Source organism: Gracilinanus agilis, chromosome 2 (assembly GCF_016433145.1).
Source record: "Gracilinanus agilis isolate LMUSP501 chromosome 2, AgileGrace, whole genome shotgun sequence".
Classification (NCBI taxonomy): Eukaryota; Metazoa; Chordata; class Mammalia; order Didelphimorphia; family Didelphidae; genus Gracilinanus; species Gracilinanus agilis.
The window spans coordinates 335,846,874-335,868,490 of NC_058131.1; the positions used below are offsets into that span (position 1 = coordinate 335,846,874).

At 38.7% G+C, this 21,617-nt stretch overlaps 1 protein-coding gene across 1 annotated transcript in view; it reads left to right on the plus strand.

Annotated features, from left to right (window-relative positions):
- The first annotated feature begins 577 nt into the window (after positions 1-577).
- Positions 578-21,617, plus strand: part of DNMT3B (DNA methyltransferase 3 beta) — a 34,748-nt gene continuing 13,708 nt past the window's right edge. Inside the window, exons 1-14 of the mRNA XM_044659786.1 lie at positions 578-707; positions 2,219-2,283; positions 3,775-3,861; positions 5,011-5,148; positions 6,174-6,350; positions 7,540-7,698; positions 10,303-10,410; positions 12,781-12,940; positions 13,743-13,868; positions 14,178-14,222; positions 16,317-16,396; positions 16,676-16,788; positions 18,698-18,881; positions 21,233-21,317. Coding sequence (XP_044515721.1) covers positions 578-707; positions 2,219-2,283; positions 3,775-3,861; positions 5,011-5,148; positions 6,174-6,350; positions 7,540-7,698; positions 10,303-10,410; positions 12,781-12,940; positions 13,743-13,868; positions 14,178-14,222; positions 16,317-16,396; positions 16,676-16,788; positions 18,698-18,881; positions 21,233-21,317 — 1,657 coding nt within the window. The remainder of the gene's footprint in view (positions 708-2,218; positions 2,284-3,774; positions 3,862-5,010; positions 5,149-6,173; positions 6,351-7,539; positions 7,699-10,302; positions 10,411-12,780; positions 12,941-13,742; positions 13,869-14,177; positions 14,223-16,316; positions 16,397-16,675; positions 16,789-18,697; positions 18,882-21,232; positions 21,318-21,617) is intronic.

Here is a 21,617-nt window from a genome sequence, read left to right on the forward strand (position 1 = left end):
ACTAAGGCAGGGCTTTTTCCATCACGAGGAGAAAAAAAGCAGTTCTTTGGGGGAAGAGAAAGGAGAGAAGAGGACCCTGGAGAATGAGGGGGAGAGGAGAAAGGAAACAAAGGGGTCAGGAAAGAAAATTCACTGGAGCCAAAAGGAAGGTTTTGAAACTTAAGTTCAAAGAAGAGGAAAGTAATAGGATTGAATCTTTCTCATGGTTGAGAGGGAAAAGCTAGTGTCTGGCCCATATACACAGAGGGGCACTACAGCATTAGTTTGTTGAACTCAAGCTTCCACCACTTTTTCTTCCTTAATCTCAGTTTCTCCTGGGCATTCTTGTGGTAGGGGTTTGGCAGTTCAATGGACTTGGATCTGGAGCCTCTGAGTTGGAGGTACTTGGCCTTATGGGTCAAGTATAAATGATACATGGAGGACAGGTCTCCTTTGGGACCAGTGAGTGATACCAGTTTCTCCATCAGATGCTTTCAGGTGTGGAGGTATGGTTTATTGCTCTTGCCCAGTTGTTTTATCCTAGCCTTAGCCTCATATTCTCTGTTTCTCCTTTCTACCCTATCCCCCATAGGGCACAATGAAAGGAGACACAAGAAGATACAATGGTGAGGAGGCTAATAAAGAAGACTTCAGTTTGGTCAATGGCAGTGATGACGAAACACTCTCTCCTCCTGTCTTGGAAGCAGTGGGGAGCCTGGAGATCAAAGGTAATTTCTTTTTTGTGCTGATGAGGGAAGATTATCTGAATGTATCCTTGTTTATGATAGCAAGGAGTCTCACAGATGGATTGTGACTTCTACTATCTGGCCATACTCAATTTATATAAAAAATGTTTCCTGTGAGGATCACTTTAGGATGAGAGGCTTCAGAGAATGTCAGATCTTGTGGTATGTTGAGGGGGTCTTTCTGAATTTATTAAGTAGCTACGTAGTCTTTAAAATGTTAATCAGTTTCTATGAAAAATTCAGGATGTTAACAGGCAAGCTTAAAAAGTGAATGAAATCCCAAACTGGACAGAAGTTTTGATGAAGAAGGCATCTTTCCTCTGTTCTGCTTGGACTTTTTCTGGAGTATTGTCTCTTGTCATAGGTATTATCCTATGTGTCAAAGGAAGTGAGGAGTCTCTTAGTTAAGTCTAAGCAAGTTAGTCTTTAGTGTTGAGGCTCCCATGGTAGAGGGTGAACATTGTGTACCACCTCCCCATGACACCTCATCCTTTATATGATGTAGGCTAAAGGTTTGGGGGCCCTTATTAGGGACTATGGATCATCATAGGAATTAAGTTGATTTGTTAATTGACAATTACATATACCAAAGTAGATGGTAATATGAGGAATAGAAGAGACTACAGGAGTATTATGCCTTTGGATTCAGAGGATAAAGGTTCAAAATTAACACTTAATTAAAATTAACTATTTGTATGATATCGGACAAATCCCTTATGCTGACCTCCCTGGGCTAGATGAAGGAACCTTTCCTTTTTTTTTTTTTTCCAATTACATGTGGAAACAATATTTGACAATTATCTGACATTTTAAAATTCAGATTCTCATCCCTCCCTGCCTACTCTCCCCAAGGTATATAGGTTGTATCAGTGCTTTCATGCAATATATGTTTCCATTTTGCAGAGGACCTCTTTAAAGCTAAGCTCCATAAATATAGTTAAGCAAAATTTTATTTAGTATTATTAAAAAACCATAAGATTGGAATTATAGAGAAGGCAAGTGAGGGCTCACAGAGGGTGAAGATTTTCTTGAAGTCATATATATACATACATACAGTTAGTGAATGGAAGGCCTGATTTAGGAACTTGATGAGCCATATTATAGACAAGTATTATTTCTACTGTACCATTTTTCCTCCATGCTTATATTATAGCTCTCTTACTTAACCCTTGGTAGAGGAACCATTTTATTTCATTGTGAACATCTTGAACTATTGTTTGTTTATAGAACCAATATCTACCTACTACCATCTTTATTGTTCCCTTTTTTGCAAATGTTGCAAGAGAGAAAGAAAGATGAAGTAAGGGGCAAAACCAATCCCCACTCATCTATTTATTTATTTTTTGATACAGGATGCAACTTTGGGGCACAAGACCTAGGGGTGGAACTCTAGGGTCTTTTGGGAAAAGATGAGATAAATCTTAGTTTGTCAAAAAAAAGATTCATATGCCATAGCTATTCTTGCCAAGGTGACCATTTTATTACTTCCACAGGTCGTAGGGTAAGCCGACGGGGAGTGTCGAAAAGGGAACTCTATCATATGATCACCTTCGATGAGGTACCCATCTAATGAGCCCTTTATCCCATTATCCCTTTGCTCTTCTCCTGAGGGGCTCAGGGGCCTGGATCAGTATACAGGTGCTTTCTTGATCATGAGGTAGGAGACCATAATTCCTGGAGAAGCTTCAAGGGGAAGCTTCTCTCCCCATTCACTGAGTTTCCAGCTATACTCTTTGAACCAGGGAGGTTATAAGAGCTGGCTGTGATTCTTCTTCCCTCCTTCCCTTTCTGCCTTTTACTCATACACTTTGAGAATGACATTAATATTCTCTGGACCCCAAGAAACCAACGTAGTGAGATGGTTTTTCAAGAGCCTTCCCAGCCCCATCAATAAAACCCAGTTCCTCCAATCCCTTTCCATGTGTATTGTCTATCACATCTTTTTACCCCCTTTAAAGAATGTCTAGGTTGGTGAGGGTGTTTGAAAAATTCCTTTCAATGTTCGAAAGAGCTTGTCCAGTAGTGGAGAAAGTAGACTTATTTTTCTTGGCCTCAAAAGGGAGAGAAACAGGAGTATTAGAGAGGCACATTAAGGTTTCTTAACAGTGAGAGCTCTCCAAGTATGGTTGGGACTTTGCTGTAAGATACTGACGTTATTCCCATCACTGGAGGATTATAAACTCAGACTGGGTAACTCTTGACAAGGATGTTGTTGGATAAGTTAGATGAGGTGACCTTCCAATTCCAACTCTCATAATTTCTGACCTTAGAGAAGAAGAGAGTAGACAGAGCAATGGGTTTCAGGGGTCTTAGAGGACCTGGATTCATTCAGTTCTATACCCTGACGTGACACTAAGGATAGGATGATTATATGAGTACTAGACCTTCATAGAAAAAGGCTTGTTACTTAATTACAAATTGGCCTAATGATTTGAGGCTGTGTTTCATATTTAATAATTAACATTTTAAATAGTAAATGGCTTTAAAGCACTTGATCTATAATTTTCTAATTTGAGTCTCCTCACAAATATAGTGAGGTAGATATAACTGATATTACTATTCCTATTTTATAGATGAGGAAATTGAGAATTAGAAGTTCTGCTATTTGCCTTTGATCACATACTTAGTTAAGTGTCAGGTTATATGGTAGCATTTGAATCCTAAGATTTGTTGAATCCTAAGTCCCAAACCCTTTTCATTGGATTTATCTTTCCTGATGTCATACTGGAGTCTGATAAGACTTGCTAACCTTTCCTGATTGCCTCTTTATCCAGATTTTTTTTCCTTTTTATCTTTTTTTCCTGATGACATGTAGATACAATTTTTAATAACCATATTTTGAAATTTTCCATCCATGTTCTCACCCCCTTTATCCAGATTTTAATGCCTTTTCTCATGGCATCTAAGTTTGGACATAGAGTACTAAGGAAATGTCAGTTTAGTTCTTAATATGTCACTTTTTAAATCACTTCATTGGGAGTGTCAGTGGTGAGTTTTGGGTCTTATTTCTTTAAAAAATGAAAATATACAAATTTGCTCTCTGTAATAGGACTTGACTGATGACTCGGAGGTATCAGAAATTCCTGTGATGCCAAAGCTGTATCGTGAAGCCAAGTTTCAACCAGAAAATTCAAATGTAAGTCATCCTTGAACCTAAGCAGAGAGAACTGTGTGTTGCAAAAAAAAATCTTGAGTTAATCAGTAAATCTCTGCAACATTTTCTATGAATTTACTTGCATCCATGGGCAGTTAGATGAGCATATATGAACTGAAAAATGACTATAAAGATTGAGGTACCCAGGGCACAACTTCCAAATTTGTAATACATGCATTCTTGGCATTACTTTTATTGTACTAAGTAATAACAATCCATATAGGATTTATTCAGAAAGGATGAGGTAGAAGGTACAAATAGTATTGTTCCCTTTATACCAATGAAAATATATAAAGACTTGATGAAGTGACTTGTTATGAGTCTCAACCTCAGGGTATAAACCTAGTTTTCTTGATTTCTAAGACCATTCCTACCCACTTGTTTTACTTTATGTGGGGGGTGTCTACGTGTGTCTTGTATTCTCTGGATGGAAAGGGGTTTGTTATATGGGAGTCTTGTTTAAAAATTGGTATGATTAAAAAATGCCAATTATAGCCAACTTAGCTTCACTTTACCATTGATTTAGGGGGAAAATTATATGGGACAGTTCTTTTTAAAAGAGTTGTTGAATGTGACCTCAGGTTCTTGCAGCCTTGATTTTTTTTTTTTTTTTCTCTTTAGAAAAAGTTTAACTTCTTATAGAGAATACTTTAACAAGACTGCTGGTATTCCTAAGGTTGTGATTACCAATCAGCTTGAAAAGTAACTATTGCTTTTTGTGATTGCTCCCACAATTGGACTCCCCTCAAACCCCACAAAGAATTCTTAGTATCTGAGTATGGAGTGGATGGGTAATCAGCAGTTTTGACACTGATAACATCTCTTGATAAGCCACCACTGTGCAGGCCTGGCAACTTAAAACTGGGGAATTAAGTTTGTTCTAGGAAATAGGACATTTTTTATGGGAAGGTAGTTGTTAGGGAAGGAGGGAGTGGAAGAATCTAATGTTTATTAGAGAGTATAGGGGAGTCTTTCGGAAAACCTACTTAGAAGATATGGAATATAATAAAAATGTGGTATGATTCCTAGCACCTTGCACTCTTGTTATTGATTTAATAGCAGAATTCTATTTTCCCTTGGTCCAGCCAGATCTTTTACTGAGACCCCGTCCATGTACTCTCTTGGTTCCAGGTCCGGTCCCGAAGTGATGGTAGCACTACTGATTGGGGAAGACGCAGACCTCCCCCACGCCTGGCCTCACAGAATAAACCTAGCAGGAAAGAAAATGAAGATACCAGTTTAGATTTCAAGGATACCCCAGTGACCAGGGTTGGTTCTGTCAAAAGATATACATAGTCCCCTGTCCTAACCCCCCTTCTATTTGATTTCTAAGTTGGAAACAGTAAATAGAGCATGGGGAGAGAGATTCATACCTGTTTTCTTCCATTTGAAAATTCCTCTCTTGCCATTGCCATTTTTTCTTGGTCTCCAGGTGGGCATGTGAATTCAGTGCTAGAAATGAGCAAACATGGATAATTCTTCTAGTTCTTTTGGGCTACAGAGCATTCTACCTGATTAGTGCCTCCCCTATCTGTCCCCTGTGCCATTGGGGAGGAGTCACTTTCCTTTATTTATGCCTTCTCATTTGACTTTTCTATCTTCTACTTCTTCAAAACAATGGGTATTATATTGGAGGTTGTCAGTAAATCCTGTTACCTTTGGTGGTCTTTATATAGCAGCTACTCAGCTCTATGCTGCTAGGAGTTCAGGGTTTGAGACTACATGCAAAATAATCTTGAAAAGTAGCCAGCTCTATTTATCTCACAAGACTAGTGCCTCTTCACCTATCTGCTCCCCTTTGGGATGAGAGAGTCTTATTTGCTCTCAAGGCACCTAAGGAGCCTTCAATTTGTCTTGCTGGTCATAGCTTTTACATACACCCAATTTCTTTCACTCTTTTTGTCAACATTTTATCTAACCTTTAGTCCATGGATTTTTCGTCACCTCTTTCCTTTATCTCTAACCATGAGAGAAAGTATGGTTTATTGTTAGAAAAAAAATGACCTGAAAGTCAAGAAGGTTTGGTTTCCAGTCCTACAGTTAGGTCTGAATTAGTTTCCTTAAGTGAAAATTTTCTCTATTAATATATTTCTGGCCTTATTCTGTATTTCTGAGTTTTGTGTGTGTGCACATGCACCTGTGTATGCACATGCACATGTTTATCTTTTGGAATTTTTCTACAAAAACAATTTTCTTTTGGGGTCCACTACCTTTAGCTTGGCATTAATTGTTGTCTGATGATGATATTGTTCTACTGGATCCCTTAATTCTCATGTTGATTTATCTCATTCTAGAGCAATAGGCGACGGTCCACTGGCACACTGTCAACTAGTCTCCAGTGTCTCACCATTGATCTCACTGATGATATTGGGGGCATCACAACCACCAGGCGTAGTGCTAGAGAAAGACGTCGCCATTCTCTGGGTTCCCAAAGTGTGTTTTCAGAGAACCTTGATCAGATGGAATACCAGGTATGGAAACTTGACAGGAAATGGGCATATCCGTATCACATACTGATAGAGGTGAAGTACACCACTGGTCACCGAGGGCAACCCTTTTATTTGATCTCCAGTGAGCCAACAAACATTTATCATATGTCAGGTACTGTCTTAGGCCTAAGTAAAAAATCCAAGTATCCTGAGCTCAAGGAAATGGCCTTTAATGTCGGAGACAACATGTACAGAGCTCTGTGCAATGTAGATACAATGCAGATACAACAGATATTGGGTAACATTGGGAGGAAGATTAGCTATAGCCAGATAAAACCCCATGGAAGAGCTGAATCATGAGTTAAGCTAAGCACTTGGAAGAGGTTAAGAGGAAAGAATGAATTCCTGGCATATAATAGCCAGGGGAAAGATATAGATATAAGAGGGAGGTTATAAAGAAAAGTAAGTGGCCAGTTTCACTAAACCTCAGAGTATCTGAGGCACTGTACATAGGATGGGGCTGGGCAATGGTTTGGAAAAGGAGGATCCAGAAGGGTTATCCAGAGTTAGTACTCAAAAAACTCAGGTCTCCTAATTATTCTTATTCTTTCTTTATTTTATTTTTTAGGGTATTTTTCCATGGTTACATGATTCATGTTCTTTCCCTCTCCCCCAATCCCCCATCCTCAGTACCCTATGTATAATTCCACTGGGACTCTCCTAATTATTCTTAGCCTTAGGTTGCTTTTCTTATCTATGGAAAGATGATGTCTCTTGCTCTGTGTAAGACTTCAGGGTATAATGGGAACAAATGAGTTTCAAAGTCGGTATTCTTTTTCTAAAAGTTCATATTTATGTGACCTGGGGGAAATCTTTTTCACCATAACCCCCTCTCCCCCCAAATAATGAGAAGCAGTAGTGGTTATTATAACACAAGTTCCAAAAGAAGTGGGATTCATATTGAGTCAGAAAATCACAAATTAACATCATATTGTAATATATTTGTATTTATTTTGCTAAATATTTCATTTTTAAAAAGTTTTAACTTCAATTTTAACTCACATCTTGTTGCACTGAAGAGTTTTGGCCACAAGTAGGACACATGAACTAGAAGTTCTTGAAATGATGACCTTGAATGTCTTACAGGCTGGTGGGAGTAGGAAGGAACCTATCCTGGGGTTTTGCTTTTCTTTGTTCACTATTCCTCTGATTTTGTGTAATTAATTTTCAGGATGGAAAAGAGTTTCACATTGGTGACCTTGTCTGGGGGAAGATTAAAGGTTTTTCCTGGTGGCCTGCTATTGTGGTTTCCTGGAAATCCAACACAAAGCGCCAGGCTATCCCTGGCATGAGATGGGTACAGTGGTTTGGCGATGGCAAATACTCTGAGGTAAGTCCCTGATTTTGAAAGTGCCAATTGACTTGGTGCCAGAGAGACTCTTAGAGTCATTGCATGGACAAGGGTGAGAGTTTAACTCAAAGTTCCATTACTTTGGGCATTTCCTTTACTCTCTGGGCCTCATCTTTTAAATGAGGACCATACCTCAAACACAGTATTTGTAAGGTCCAAAATAAAATGATGAAAATTGCTTTACAAATTTAAAAAACATGATAAAAACATTCAGCTTAGTAGCTGGTATGGGACAAAGATGTTGTAAGTTGGGGTTTTTTCCAAAGTCACGAGGATAAAATCCTTTTTTATCTTCCCTCCCCAAGTCAGTCCCATGGTGGAATAACAAAAGTCTTTTATTACTTCCTAATTTATTGCCCATGTCAACTGTCCAAGCATGAAAAGTCATGACAGATAGTTTCTGCCCTCCAAGGAACTTGTATTCTAGTTCTGATGAGGGGAGACAAAAAGAAGCCAGGAAGGTGTTTGATTTGGAAAGTCATAAAGGATAATAAGGTACACAATCGACAAAGCCCTTTCCAGAAACAGTGATTTGATTCCTGTTTTCCATGGAGAGATGGCAATTGGGGTGGGCCCAATATTGTGATATAGCAGGAGGATAGTTACTGAAGTGTGTGTAGCCTTTGAGCTGTGTGAGTGTTTACCAGTCAGCCTGCGCACCAGATAAGAATTCTAACTATAAGTTAGAACTATAAGTTAGGCTGGAAGGTGCTAGGGAAGGTGTAGCAGCAGCAGCAGCAGCAGCAGAGGGACCAGATTAGAGGGCTGTCAAGAGTATGAGCAGGGGCAGCTGGGTAGCTCAGTGGAGTGAGAGTCAGGCCTAGAGACAGGAGGTCCTAGGTTCAAACCGGGCATCAGCCACTTCCCAGCTGTGTGACCCTGGGCAAGTCACTTGACCCCCATTGCCCACCCTTACCACTCTTCCACCTATGAGACAATACACAGAAGTACAAGGGTTTGAAAAAAAAAAAGAGTATGAGCATTTTTGGAGAATTGTGTGCTAAAAGAAAGATTCCCCACAGAATATCTGGGAAGCATTTCATATCAAATCTCCAGGGGCAATAAAGTAGAAATTAGTCATGGTTTTAGTTTTGGGGACCACCAGAGGGAGCTCTGGGCCAAAGAATCATGAGCAAGTAAAGATTATAGAGAACAGACATTTCAAGAGTTAAGGGATCTAGATTTCTAGTTTGTAGCTGTACCTCTAATGTGAAAAGAATTTGTCAAGATACTCCTAACTCCAAATCCTCTATGCTTTATACACATAGAGCCATATGGCTTCAAATGGACATGTTTAGAGAGAAACACTGCCGGGAACAAATGTATTAAGTCATTAAGAACAGCTCAAAGGGGGCAGCTGGTTGGCTCAGTGGATTGAGAGCCAGGCCTAGAGCAGGAGATCCTGGGTTCAAATCTGGCCTCAGATACTTTCAGCTGTGTGACCCTGGGCAAGTCTCTTAATCCCCATTGCCTAGCTCTTACCACTCTTCTGCCTTGGAACCAATATCTAATATAGATTCCAAGATGGAAGGAAAAGGTTAAAAAAAACAAACAGCTCCAAGTATTACTTGCTCAGAGATGGTTGTTCCCTCTTACCCTCAGTAATATCTTGAGCAGAAGGCATTTTGAGCTTACATATTCAGAAATCTTGAATGAGGAACAGGGCACAATATTTTAAAATACGGTTTTAGGTTAATATTTTCTTCCATTTATTAAAGCAGTTACTTAATTTTCTTGGATCCTTCCCCTCCAGGATTAATTCCTCCTTGTCTGTCATCAATCAATTTTTCCCAGAATATTTTTCATTGAATATTTTCAGTTGAATTAAAAAGGAAGTTTTTAATATGTACATATTGGTCTATTTTTTGTCCATAGAAATCAAATATGTATTGCCCCATGAAAGATGTAGTTGAAGAATAATCTACCACAAACTAGATATAAGTGGAGATTCCAGAAATGGAACTTTCCCAAACTAAGGTACCTAGTTAAATTAAAAAGAAGGCTCAGGTCTTTGATCATTCAATTTCCTGTATACCCCACCCTCATTCCATTGTTGAGATCATCCAAAAGGAGCAGATCCTGGAGGTGATAATGGATTTCCTCATTTCAGATAGCAACCACCATATAACTAATTCTTGAGCCTCTGGAACCAGCCAGAATTGGTATTAACATTAATGTGTTCCCTTCCCTTAATCTCTGCTCATATGCCCATGGTGCTCACTCTTCTCTCTGTTTAAGGTAAGTAATATGGGTTTAAGTTATTTGAGAGCTGCTGGAGTTAAAAAGATGTTTTCCTAGTGTATGGGACTTAACCTTTATTCACTGAATCTCTGTGTATTGGCCCCTTCACATAATCTTTTAACTACTCTTGTTTAAGTAGATCAGATTCAAAGGGACCTGAAGTCTTAGGTCAGGATCACAGATGAAAGAAGAGACGACCTGAGGTTATATCCTCCTAAATATAGATTCCTTTTCTTTTATGGGGGCAAATGTTTGTGAGTGGGCTAAGGCAAAGCTCAGGGTTTACAGTGCATTATTTCCACTCAATGCATATGTTTATAATGTGTTTTTTTCTCTTTTTAGGTCCCCTCGGACAAGTTAGTCAGCCTTGCATTATTTACTCAACACTTTAATTTACCTACCTTTAACAAGCTGGTATCTTACAGGAAGGCTTTATTCCAAGCCCTGGAGGTAACTATGGGAGAGTGTTGTGGGAGGGTTGAGTATATACAAACATTTGGTTGAACTCACTTAGGAAGATCTAATTCCCTTCCTCAGAGAGATTGTTTTTGAGTTTGTAACTTGGGAAATTTTGGGGTATGTGGACAGTAATGAGTTTTCCATGACTGAGCCTGATATTTAGGGGGTGCTTAACTTAGAGAAATCATACAATTATAGGCAGTCACCACTGGATTCAGAACTGGGGGATCATTTAGTCCACCTTCCATTTCAATAGGGGGAAAGTTGAGTCCCAGGAGGGAGAATTGATGTGTTAAAAGGTAGAAAGTAGCAAAGTTACTTCAAAGCTTTTGTTTGTTCTCTTCACTGTCAAACTGAGGAATCTCAAGATCTTCACTTGTCCTGGCTGCTTCTAACTTATCTATACTATTTTTTTTAAAGCCCTTACCATTTACTTTAGAATCAATACTGTGTATTGGTTCCAAGGCAGAAGAGTAGTGAGGGCTAGACAATGGGACTTACCCAGGGACACACAGCTAAGACATGTCTGAGGCCAGATTTGAACCTAGAACCTTCTGTCTCTAGGACTGGCTCTCAATCCACTGAACTACCCAGCTGTCCCCCTCTCTATGCTATTGATGGGAACTCAAGGCATTGCTGTCCTGACTGCTTGCTGAGTGTACATTCATGTAATGTTAGAAATGGGAGGGACCTTAAGCCACAGATAGAAAAGACCTTAGGAAAGAACTTTTCTCATAGTAACCCATGACTTTTGGTGTTATTTATCCCCATTTATGTATTGGTAAAATAATTCTCACTGACATTAAATAACTGTCTTCTGTCACCAACCAACTGATTTTTAGCTGGTTGGTACTGCTAAGCAGCCACACCCCCTTGTGGAATCCTCAAACTTACATGTTGCTTTTCCACTTTGCCCAATAGCCCCCCTCACCCCTACATACTTCCCCTGCAGCTGTCCTTGCAAGACACTCCTATCAATGAAGTCAGTGTTCAAATGAGAGTGTGGGGTGAGAACTTGATTCCAAGTTGAGGCATACCAACAAGGACTGTGACTGGTGAGGCAACATCCATTGTGGGAAGTAGCATGACTAAAGATAGTGCTGGAAAGACCTCACAGACCATCTGATTGAAGATCTTCAGGGATTGATATCTTCAATTAAAAAAAAATCCTTACCTTCTGTCTTAGACTGGATACTAAATATTAGTTCAAAGGCAGAAGAATAGTAAGGTCTAGGCTTTCAGGGTTTAGTGACACCTAGGAAGTATATGAGGTCATATTTAAACCCAGCACTTGGTGTCTTCAGGTCTGACTATCCACTGAGCCACCTTGCTACCCCATAATTTAAATTTTTTTTTCAAACCCTTGTACTTCGGTGTATTGTCTCATAGGTGGAAGATTGGTAAGGGTGGACAATGGGGGTCAAGTGACTTGCCCAGGGTCACACAGCTGGGAAGTGGCTGAGGTCGGGTTTGAACCTAGGACCTCCTGTCTCTAGGCCTGACTCTCACTCCACTGAGTACCCAGCCGTCCCCCCCCCCCCCCCCCCCATAATTTAATTTTGAGATAGGTTTGTTAAGAAGGTTTCCCTTATGTTGAACCAATATTTGCTTCTCTGCTAGTCACTCACTTCTGTCCTGGGGCCAAGTAGAACAAGTTGACACCTCCCGAACTTTAGCTAGTGATCAGTCATGTCTTCTATTTCCCTCTTTTCCCCAACCTGCTCTCCCCATTCTCCCCTGCCAAATGACTAATCTTACTCAGATGAAAGTTCCTCTTTCCACTTTTTTTAAAGCTCATGCTTTAAAATATGGTCTCCCAAGCTGTCTTTCTGGGTACACTTTACATCTTGTCAACTTCCCTTCTAAAATGTGGCGCCTAGAACTTCAGTATATTCTGGGGCAATATTACAAAACACTTTTCTAAGTTTTGAGATTACTCTAGCTTTGGGCACCCTAGGATTGGGGCACAACTAGGATTGCATTATTGAATTCGTGCAATTTATTTGAACTTCTTTCTGAATCTAAGAGTTTCCCTATAGTCATTTAGTAATATTTTTGTGATAATATCTCTGATCTTATTCTTTAGAGAGCCATCTTTTATAACAAAGAATGGTTTTTAAGGGAAATAAGGACAAAAAGAAATTGCATCAAAATTCTCAAATTATATTCAGTGTTCAATATGCTGATTACCTTGACATCTATAATCAAGGGGCCACTGAGGAGTCTTCTATTTCTTCTTTTGACCCATGCATGTTCTGTGATCATTTTGCAATATTCACTTTAAAATGAAATAGTTGTTCTTTCTTGGAACTGGTTCTTTTTTAGCCCCAGGTATCAATTTTTAAAAATTTTGCCTTGCAGATGGCCAAGAGTAGAGCGGGAAAGACTTTTCCAGTCATTCCTGGTGCCTCATGGGATGAAAAACTCAAGCCCCTTCTAGAATGGGCTCACGAAGGCTTCCAGCCAATGGGGGAAGAGGGACTCAAACCAAAAAAGAAACCAGATGGACGTGTCATACCAGGTAAGAACTATGGTTTAGGCCATGATCATCTGACATTATTTGCAATGGGGTCTGATAGCTGGATAGGATTTGTCAAGAGTTGAGTAGAAGTCCAGGGATTCTGGAACACTTGGATTTGTGTGGTCTCCGTCATCAAACTTATAGGGCCATTTGTGTATAGAACACTGTTTTATGTATAGAAGAAAGGTTCTTTGACTAAGTAACTCTACTATGATATGCAGCAGACATAGAGGAACCTTCTTTGAAAATGCGTTATAAACAGAAATGTGTAATGAAGGGCTGTGGATATCTCAGTACAGTCGCACAAAAAACTTGTTAGGAGATCTTATAGAAGTTCATGCTATTATCACAACCAATGAGTTCCATGGCATTGGTGGTCACAGTTAACAGTTTTGCCCTGCTTACCCTTTCTTATGGGAGTAATATTTTGATGTCTGTCATTGTCAAAGGAAAATATGATGATTATGCTACAATCTCAAAGGAAAAATTTAAGTGTTTAAACCTAGGTTTGGGGAAGAGTTGATATAAGATTGCTACACACTCTTGCAGAGAATGTCAATATGGTTTATGGCTTGACTTTTTATATTTATTTTTTATTTATTTATTTTGAGTTTATTTTTTTCCTAAGAATTTACTCTACCTATAGGTAGATTTAGAGATGTGTTCGATGCCACGTTGCATTTTACTGAGGATGACCTAGCCATGGGTATGAATGTCTTTAGGAATATTGGGGACTAACCAATTAAGTCCCCAATTAAGCTTCCAGTCCTGGTTCCCAGGTTCAATGAATTATCTTTTATAGAGCCTAAACAAAGAAGAAGGACTCTGGAGGAAGTCACTGTCCAAGATAGCCTACCTCCTCCTAAACGCCTGAAGCCCAGCTGCTTGAATAACAACAAAGAGAGGGTAGAGGAAGACCAAAGCCGAGGTGATGGTTGTTGGCATTCACCTTCTGGGCTGAGTTAATTTTGGGCTAGTGTGGTGAGAGAAACCTGACTTTTACCTCTCTGGGTATCTTTCTTCTGTGTGTTTTGGTGGGTGAGAGGAGGGGGCAGGAGGGAGAGGGATAGCAGCAACTTTAAGCCAAAATATGTGTATTAGAGTTTGACAGGTTTATTATTATATTTGCTTTGATGACCTACTACTGCCTAAAATAAGTTAAATATCACAAAACTTTGTAAGATGCTATAAGCAAACATTTCTTAACCTCCCCTATCCAAATTTCTTGTTTATTTAGAAAAAATGGTTTCTGACATCAGGAACAACAAAAGCAACCCTGAAGGTAAGACTTGTCTTCTTCATATGCATCCAGTGCTACTGTGTGTATATGTGTGTGTGTAAAACAAACTTTTTCCCCCCTATTCTGTGCTAAACTTTTATTTTATCTTGTTCCTCATAACAATTCAGGGAGGTAGATGCTGTTATTCTTATTTTATAGGTCAGGAAATTGAGGCAAATGAAAGTTAATTTACTTGGGCAGGGTCACCCAACTAGGAAATGTTAAGTACATCAATTGACTGCATATAGTAGCATACGGTATGAGGTGGCCTGCTCTGGAAAAATCATGTCTTTTAACATCTGAATTCAATTGATCAAGACTTCCATTTCTAGTTTGTTATAGAATGTGTGCTAGCTTTTGGGACCATAAATATTCGAGTAAGTTTCTGCCTTTGCTTCAAAGGTAAATTTTAGATGACTTGAGCAGCTCATTTTCTGTGCTTAGGCAGTATAGTTTGATGAGAGTCAGCCAGAGAGATCTGGTCATGGGACTCAAGTGACACTGAACAAATCACTTCATATTTGAGTCTCAGTTTGTTCATATGTGAAGTTGATGTAATCCCTGCTATCATTTGTTTAACCTTTGTAAATCTTTTTTTTTTTACCCTTACCTCCCATTTTAGAGTCAATACTTTGCATTGGTTCTAAATCAGAAGAGAGGAGTAAGGGCTAGTCAAAAAGGAATTAAATGACTTGCCCAAGGTCACACAGTTAGGAAGTGTCTTCAATCAAATTTGAACTAGGACCTCCCATCAGCCAACTTCAAACCACTGAGTCACCTAGCTAGCCCTAATCTTAGTAAATCTTAATAGTGCCACAGAAATGTCAGTTATTTGATATTAATATAAGAAATAATATCAAAAGGGGTATGCATTCTTAAAACATGTCTTAGATTCCATGTCTTTAAGTGTTTTTTTCCTTTACCCTAATTTAGGACTATATCTGTATCTTGAAGGATGGTACTTTTGAAATCTTTCTCCTTTTTAATCAGCCCATTCTCATTTAAGTTACAAAGTTAAAGGAAGGAAAAGCAGCTTAGGATTTAAAATGCAAAGAAGTGATTGCCCATAGTGGTTTGTTTTGCTCAAGGTACAAATAAATGTGTGATTGGAAGTACTAGTTTGGTTCTCCTCTCCCCCTTTGCCCATATCCCTTTTTAGTTAGGCACATAAAAACGTGTAAATTAAAAAAAACAAACAAATTGCTCAAGTCTTCTGCACCTAGTTATCCTACTGTATGCATTCCTTTGAGCTGGTAGACTCATACCTTATAACAGTGTATTTATAGTATATCCATGCTTCTTCCCTCTCTCCCCTTACTCACCATTGAATAGATGGACGGGATGATTTTTTTCTCTTCCCTTGGTCATTTTGATTTCCTGGTGTTCATTTTCATCTACATTATTATCATGGTTTATATTCTTTTCTTAGCTCTGCTTCCTTCACTTGGCATCAGTTCATATAATTGTCTTTGAATTTCCTTTTTTGTGTCTGGGCTTTTACTTTTTCGGGAGATCATATTTTTCTGAGCTAAAGATTTCTATTTTCGGGGGATCTACTTCTGGTAAGAAGTGCCTGGAATTATTATATGCCAAGAAATGAAGATCAGGGCCCCTTTTTTCAAGGAACATAGCATCCTGCTATGGAGAAGCAGTCCATATTAGGAAGTATTATAGGAGAGTGTTCTCTTGGCTATGGAGTTTGGGTGTGGTGAATCAGGGACAGCCAGGTGATACCTGAAGCAGTCAAGTGATAGTTCTGTTTCCAGAACATAAAGTATAAAAAGGGATAAGATGAGCAGTTATGGCAGACTGATTAACAGGGAAGCCCTGTCTTGGGCTAGAATAGGTAAGTTTGCACTCTTACCAATTGATAACTAAGACCCATGGCATGAGTTCCAAAGCTGAATGGATTAATTCTTCCTCTTTCTCCCTCCACAACATCAGGGGAGATTGTTTCTTCTAATCTTAGAATTTGGGGTTCTGCAGGTTTAAATTTTTGCATTGGGGAGTTTATAAGTGCATTTCAAATAGCTGTGGTTATCATTCCTGTTGATGTATTAGCTTCATTTTACCTCTCCCCTCTCTTCTGTGTTACAGATAGCTGCATAGCCTGTGGCAGAAGAAACCCACCCTCCTTTCATCCCCTCTTTGAGGGGGGGCTTTGTCATACATGTAGAGTAAGTCTTGGAAAACATGGGTTTTGCCATCCTGTAGCTGACCTCTTCCCTTCCATATAGATTCCCAGGTTGTTTTAATTTGCTCTATTCCTTGGTGGTCATGAGTTTTTTCCTTTTCCTTCCCTGTTCTTCTTAAGGGATGAGTGGATTCCCTGTATACAAACCAATCCCTTATCCCTATCCAGATATTTAAGGGGGCAGGTTGAGAGTGAGTATTCTGGTATCTAAAGGCACTTCTTCCCAGACACAGGTTTCTCTGTTTCCATTTTCTCTAACCAGGATAGATTTCTAGAGTTGTTCTACATGTATGATGATGATGGATATCAGTCATACTGTACTGTGTGCTGTGAGGGACGTGAACTCTTGCTTTGCAGCAATACAAGCTGTTGCCGGTAAGCTTTTTGCTAGTGTCTTATCTCTTTATATTCTGAAAAGCAGTCTGAATCTATTGGAGTTTGATTAGATGGCCATGGAGAAGTTCCTTCAACTCAAAATTCTGTTGACTCTTAATGACATCACTACTACATTAGCTTTTTTGCATATTACAAAGAAGAGAATAAATTTTGAAAAGTATTAAACATTTACCGTTTATAAAAATTCATACTCACTAAACACTTAGTGTACAAAGAGAAAAATAAGATGGCTCCTCTTTATAGAGCTTACGTTGTAGGAAGAAAAAACATACAGGGGTAGGGTAGTGCTGTGGAAATGTTACTGACAAGTCCTGGGAGGCTCAAAGGGTTCCTTTCACAAGGCAACATCAGAAATGAATTTCCAATAATATGTATACAATGTTTACCCCCTGCTCTTTGAGTGGAAGCAGGGTTATTGTGTCAAAGGTATGTTTATGTGCAAAGATCAAGCCTAGTTATATCATTATAACTTTTTAAATTGCTACTTGATTGCTATTCTCTAAATTGATATTATTCCTTGCGTTGTTTCTTCTTGCTTCACTCTGAACCATTTTATGCCCAGTATTCTCAGTTTTTCTCTATAAATTCCTTGTTCTTGATTTCTTAATATTTGACTATGTCACAATTTGTTTAGCTATTTCCTATTTGGATGACTAGGGAGTTTCTTTCTAATTTGCTGTTCACTTGAATATTAGATGTTCCTAGAGTTGATAAGTTAATAAACATTTAATAAGCATTTACAGTATGTGTGCCAGGCCTAATGCTTACCACTGTAAATACAAACATGAAAAAGAAAATAATCCTTGTCCTTAATTATATGGGAAGAAAACCACTTACAAAAAAAGGTGGGGTGTAGGAACAGTGCAGTGAAGTTAGAAATTAGATTTTCTGAGCTGAAATGTCTCTTGAAAATAGAGGTTTTGGAAGTCATGACTCCACCCTTCAAAGGTAGTAATAAGGAGTACCAAAGCTAATGGGATTTTGCAGGATATGGAAGTTTTCCCAATAATGGGCTACCTGGGAAAAGATGGAAAAGTCAGAGGAGTCCGATAGTGGTATAGGTAATTAAGAGATGTCATATCAAAGGATTTGGACAATGAAACACTTTAGTCACGTTCTTTCTAAATTGTTTTTCAGAAAGGTTTAACCAGTTAATAAATAACTTGCTTTAAATAATTAGGATATCTACAAAGAGCCTTTTCATTTTAGCCAGGTATTTACACCTTAAAAAGTTCCTTGTAGTTAAATATCTTCTTGGCAAAATTGAGATGAGAGCTAAGATTACAAAGGCAGTAACTTTCCCCAAACCTAGTAGTTAAAATGGAACTTTCCTTCTAAAAATTACTGGAGACCATAGGATGATACTTTCCAATCTTGTGTCTAGAGTAGATGCTCTCCATGGTCTTTCCAGTTATCTCTCCTGGATTTATTTATGGCTTTTCCTTTGGTCCTACCTGTGTTTTAACACAGCTCATTTTAGTAAAACTCACTTTTAAACCTATTTTTTTCCTAATAATTTGTTGTTTAAAAGGGAAAATTACTTCCTTCCCCCCCCACTTTCTTCTCTACCATCACTGGAGTTCTTCACATTTATTTAACCTTGCTTGAAAAATCAGGAAGAATTGTGGGGGTTTGCATTTTGGGATTTTTAGCTGAAAATATGAGTGGATTGAGCAATAAGGTACAAATCCCCTTTAGCAGACAAATAAAAAAGTGGAAGTTCTGACAATGAACTGTCTAGTTTTATTGATAAGACCTGGCTGGAGGAAGGGTGAGGGGTAGTTGGTTAGGTAGAGATAGTAGCCTGGCCCAAGTGGTGCTTAAGAGCTGTTGACTAACTGGAATACTAGGGGCAATAACCCTTTTCTCTCCTTGCTCCTGGGCATAGGTGTTTTTGTGTGGAATGCCTGGATGTGCTAGTTGGGGCAGGCACCTCAGCCAGTGCCAAAGCCCAAGAACCTTGGAGCTGTTACATGTGCCTTCCTCAGCGGTGCTATGGAATCTTACAACGTCGAAAGGACTGGAACATTCGCCTTCAGGAATTTTTTACCAATGACATAGCTCAGGAATATGTAAGGCATTTGTGGGTTTTTTTTTTTTTATCCATGTACCTGTCACACAGACAAGACAGACAGACAGACAGACAGACAGACAGACAGACAGACAGACAGACAGACAGACACACACACACACACACACACTCCCCAAGGCAGCTATTGTCATATGTTTGGTTGTGTATGATCTTTGAATCCTCAAATCCTAGCCTTGACATTGAAGCATGCATGGGAGAAAGTAATCCAATCAACTGAATGTAACTCAAGTCTTTTAATTTTTTTAATGAATATAGTTTCAAAGGACAAAGTGTATTGTAGTTTGTAGAAAGGGAATGACTATTAACTGTTATAGGATTTAGGAGAGACTGATAAAAAGAGACCTTGGAGGTATAACAATCTCTCCATTTATAGTAGTGGCTTAGGGATTAGTTGATTTGTCTAAGGCTATCTGTTAAGTAATACTGGTTGTCATTTCAATCCCCTTAGCCTAGCCCTTACCACTCTTTTGCCTTGGTAACAATTCACATTATTGATTCTAAAATGGAAGATGAGGATTTAAAAAAAATAGCATTGGTTTTCAGGGCAGCTTTATGGTTCAATGGGTGGAGAGTCATGCCTAGAGACCATAAAAATCCTGGATTTAAATCTGTCCTCAGACTCTTCCTAGATGTGTTACTCTAGGAAAGACATTTGGCCCTTAACTGCTCTTCTGTCTTGGAACTGATAACTTAGTATTGATTCTAAGATGGAAGGCAAGGCTTAAAAAAAAAAATAGTACTGGTTTCTTCATGAAGTTTAGAGATTTTTTTTTTTAATCACTTCTGCTCTATGCACTCAGTTTCATTCTCTGTATGTAAATAGAGATAAATGTCATGAAGAAACTGAACTATTCTACATGAATGAAAATGATATCTTGAGAGAAATGACAATGACAGACATTGCTTTCCTCTGACAAAATGAATCCACGGGAAGGATGAATTTTTGTAAGAAAGGGACTTTATTCATGTAAATACTGTGAGGCAGTCTGGAACACTGAAAAAGACTGGCTTTCTTCAGCAAGCTGTACTATATGCCCTTTTATTGGATTCTTTCTCTGAAACCCATTGGGATGGAGATGGTGGGAGGAAGAGTATGGATTTTTGTTGAGGAAAAACCCCCAAACAAATGATTCAAGCTCTCTGGTCTTCCAAGATCTGCATCCTTTCCAGCTCTTTAAGTCTTGTACTTTGGGATAGATCCAGGGTTTTCTCTAGATAGGATTCCATTCTGAAGAGTTTGGGGAACAATAATGATTACATTTTAAAGTGGAAAAAATGATCTCTACAAGATTTCTTTCTCAGTATTTTTCTTTGCTGGGACATAATCAAGGGGGCAGCTTTTGTATTGAACCCCTATCCTTTTACTTTTCTTTGAGTGAAACTTACTTCCTTGGGAAACTTCAAATCCCTCAGAAAACTGAGAAGTACTAGTTCTTATATGGACATTTCCTGGCATGTTTCACTTTGATATTGCATTGACTTCTAACAATAAACAAATCAAGAGTGGTCCCTATTTGTCATTCTAGAAAACATAATAGTGATATACTTCAGTTATATCAGAATGCACCCCACAGACTGGAAAAAGGTAATAACCACAAACTCAGGAAAGTAATAGGTATACGAGGTTTGCCTGCCACACCCAATTTCAGGAAAATGTAGTTCTTTCCGCAGTGATGCTACCTCATACTATCAATCAGTAAACATTCATTTAATTCTGATGGTGTGCCAGACACTGCTCAGCAATGAGAATACAAAAAGAGGCATAAGACAGTCTCTGCCCTCATAAACAAAGCGGAGTCAAGCATCATAAACTCACATCCTTGTCTGAAAAATATTTCACACTTTGTACGTCACTCTTTGTTGGAGGAGAGAAGTGTCTTTTCTCATGATCCTAGAGGATAAAGGCAATAGGGCACTTACTTAACTTTTAGGGCAGAGTTACAAGTGGTTTTGCTTAAATGATTGGACCAAATCCCAGGTCCACCAACACTGGTTAGTCATTAAAACTGGCTATCTGAGGAAAAGAGGGAAAAACTTCTCCAAAGTTCATTTACACTAGTTTATTTACAGGTATTTATTTGTTCAGGAGATTAAGTATGTGGATACTCTTGTACCAGAACTTTTTAGTTGATTAATCAACTATTAGAAGTATCATCTGAGAGTGTTTCCTTACATACAAGTAATTGAATAATAGACTAGAAATCTGGTTGAGAATATGATCAAGAAACTGAGATCTTGTCATTCAGAATGTAGCTTGTTTCCATCAGAGAAATACATCCCAATGGTTTCTCTGTACCTGCTTAATTATTTTGCTACTCTTTTGTTGGACAGGCAGTTCCAAAACTGTATCCAGCAGTCCCTGCATCCAGGAGACGACCAATTCGAGTCCTGTCCCTTTTTGATGGCATAGCCACAGGTGAGTCTTCTGAAAATGCTTCTGACCTTTTTCCTTTTGATATAGAGATGATGTTGAGGATGATTGTCTATTCATCTCTATCCCCATGGTAGGAAGGCTAGTTGCTTTCTCACAATCCCAGTGTACAATTAGTGGGCATAGGAGAACTAATTGGAAAAAAAAGTTAATTTTGAGACTTCCTTTGTCAAAATGAGGGAAACATCTGAACCTATTTAGAATTTTGTGCATTAAGTTAGGGATGTGTAATAAAAAGCCATTCTATTTTCAAAGAAATTACATTAGTGAGTCCTTAAGAGATGG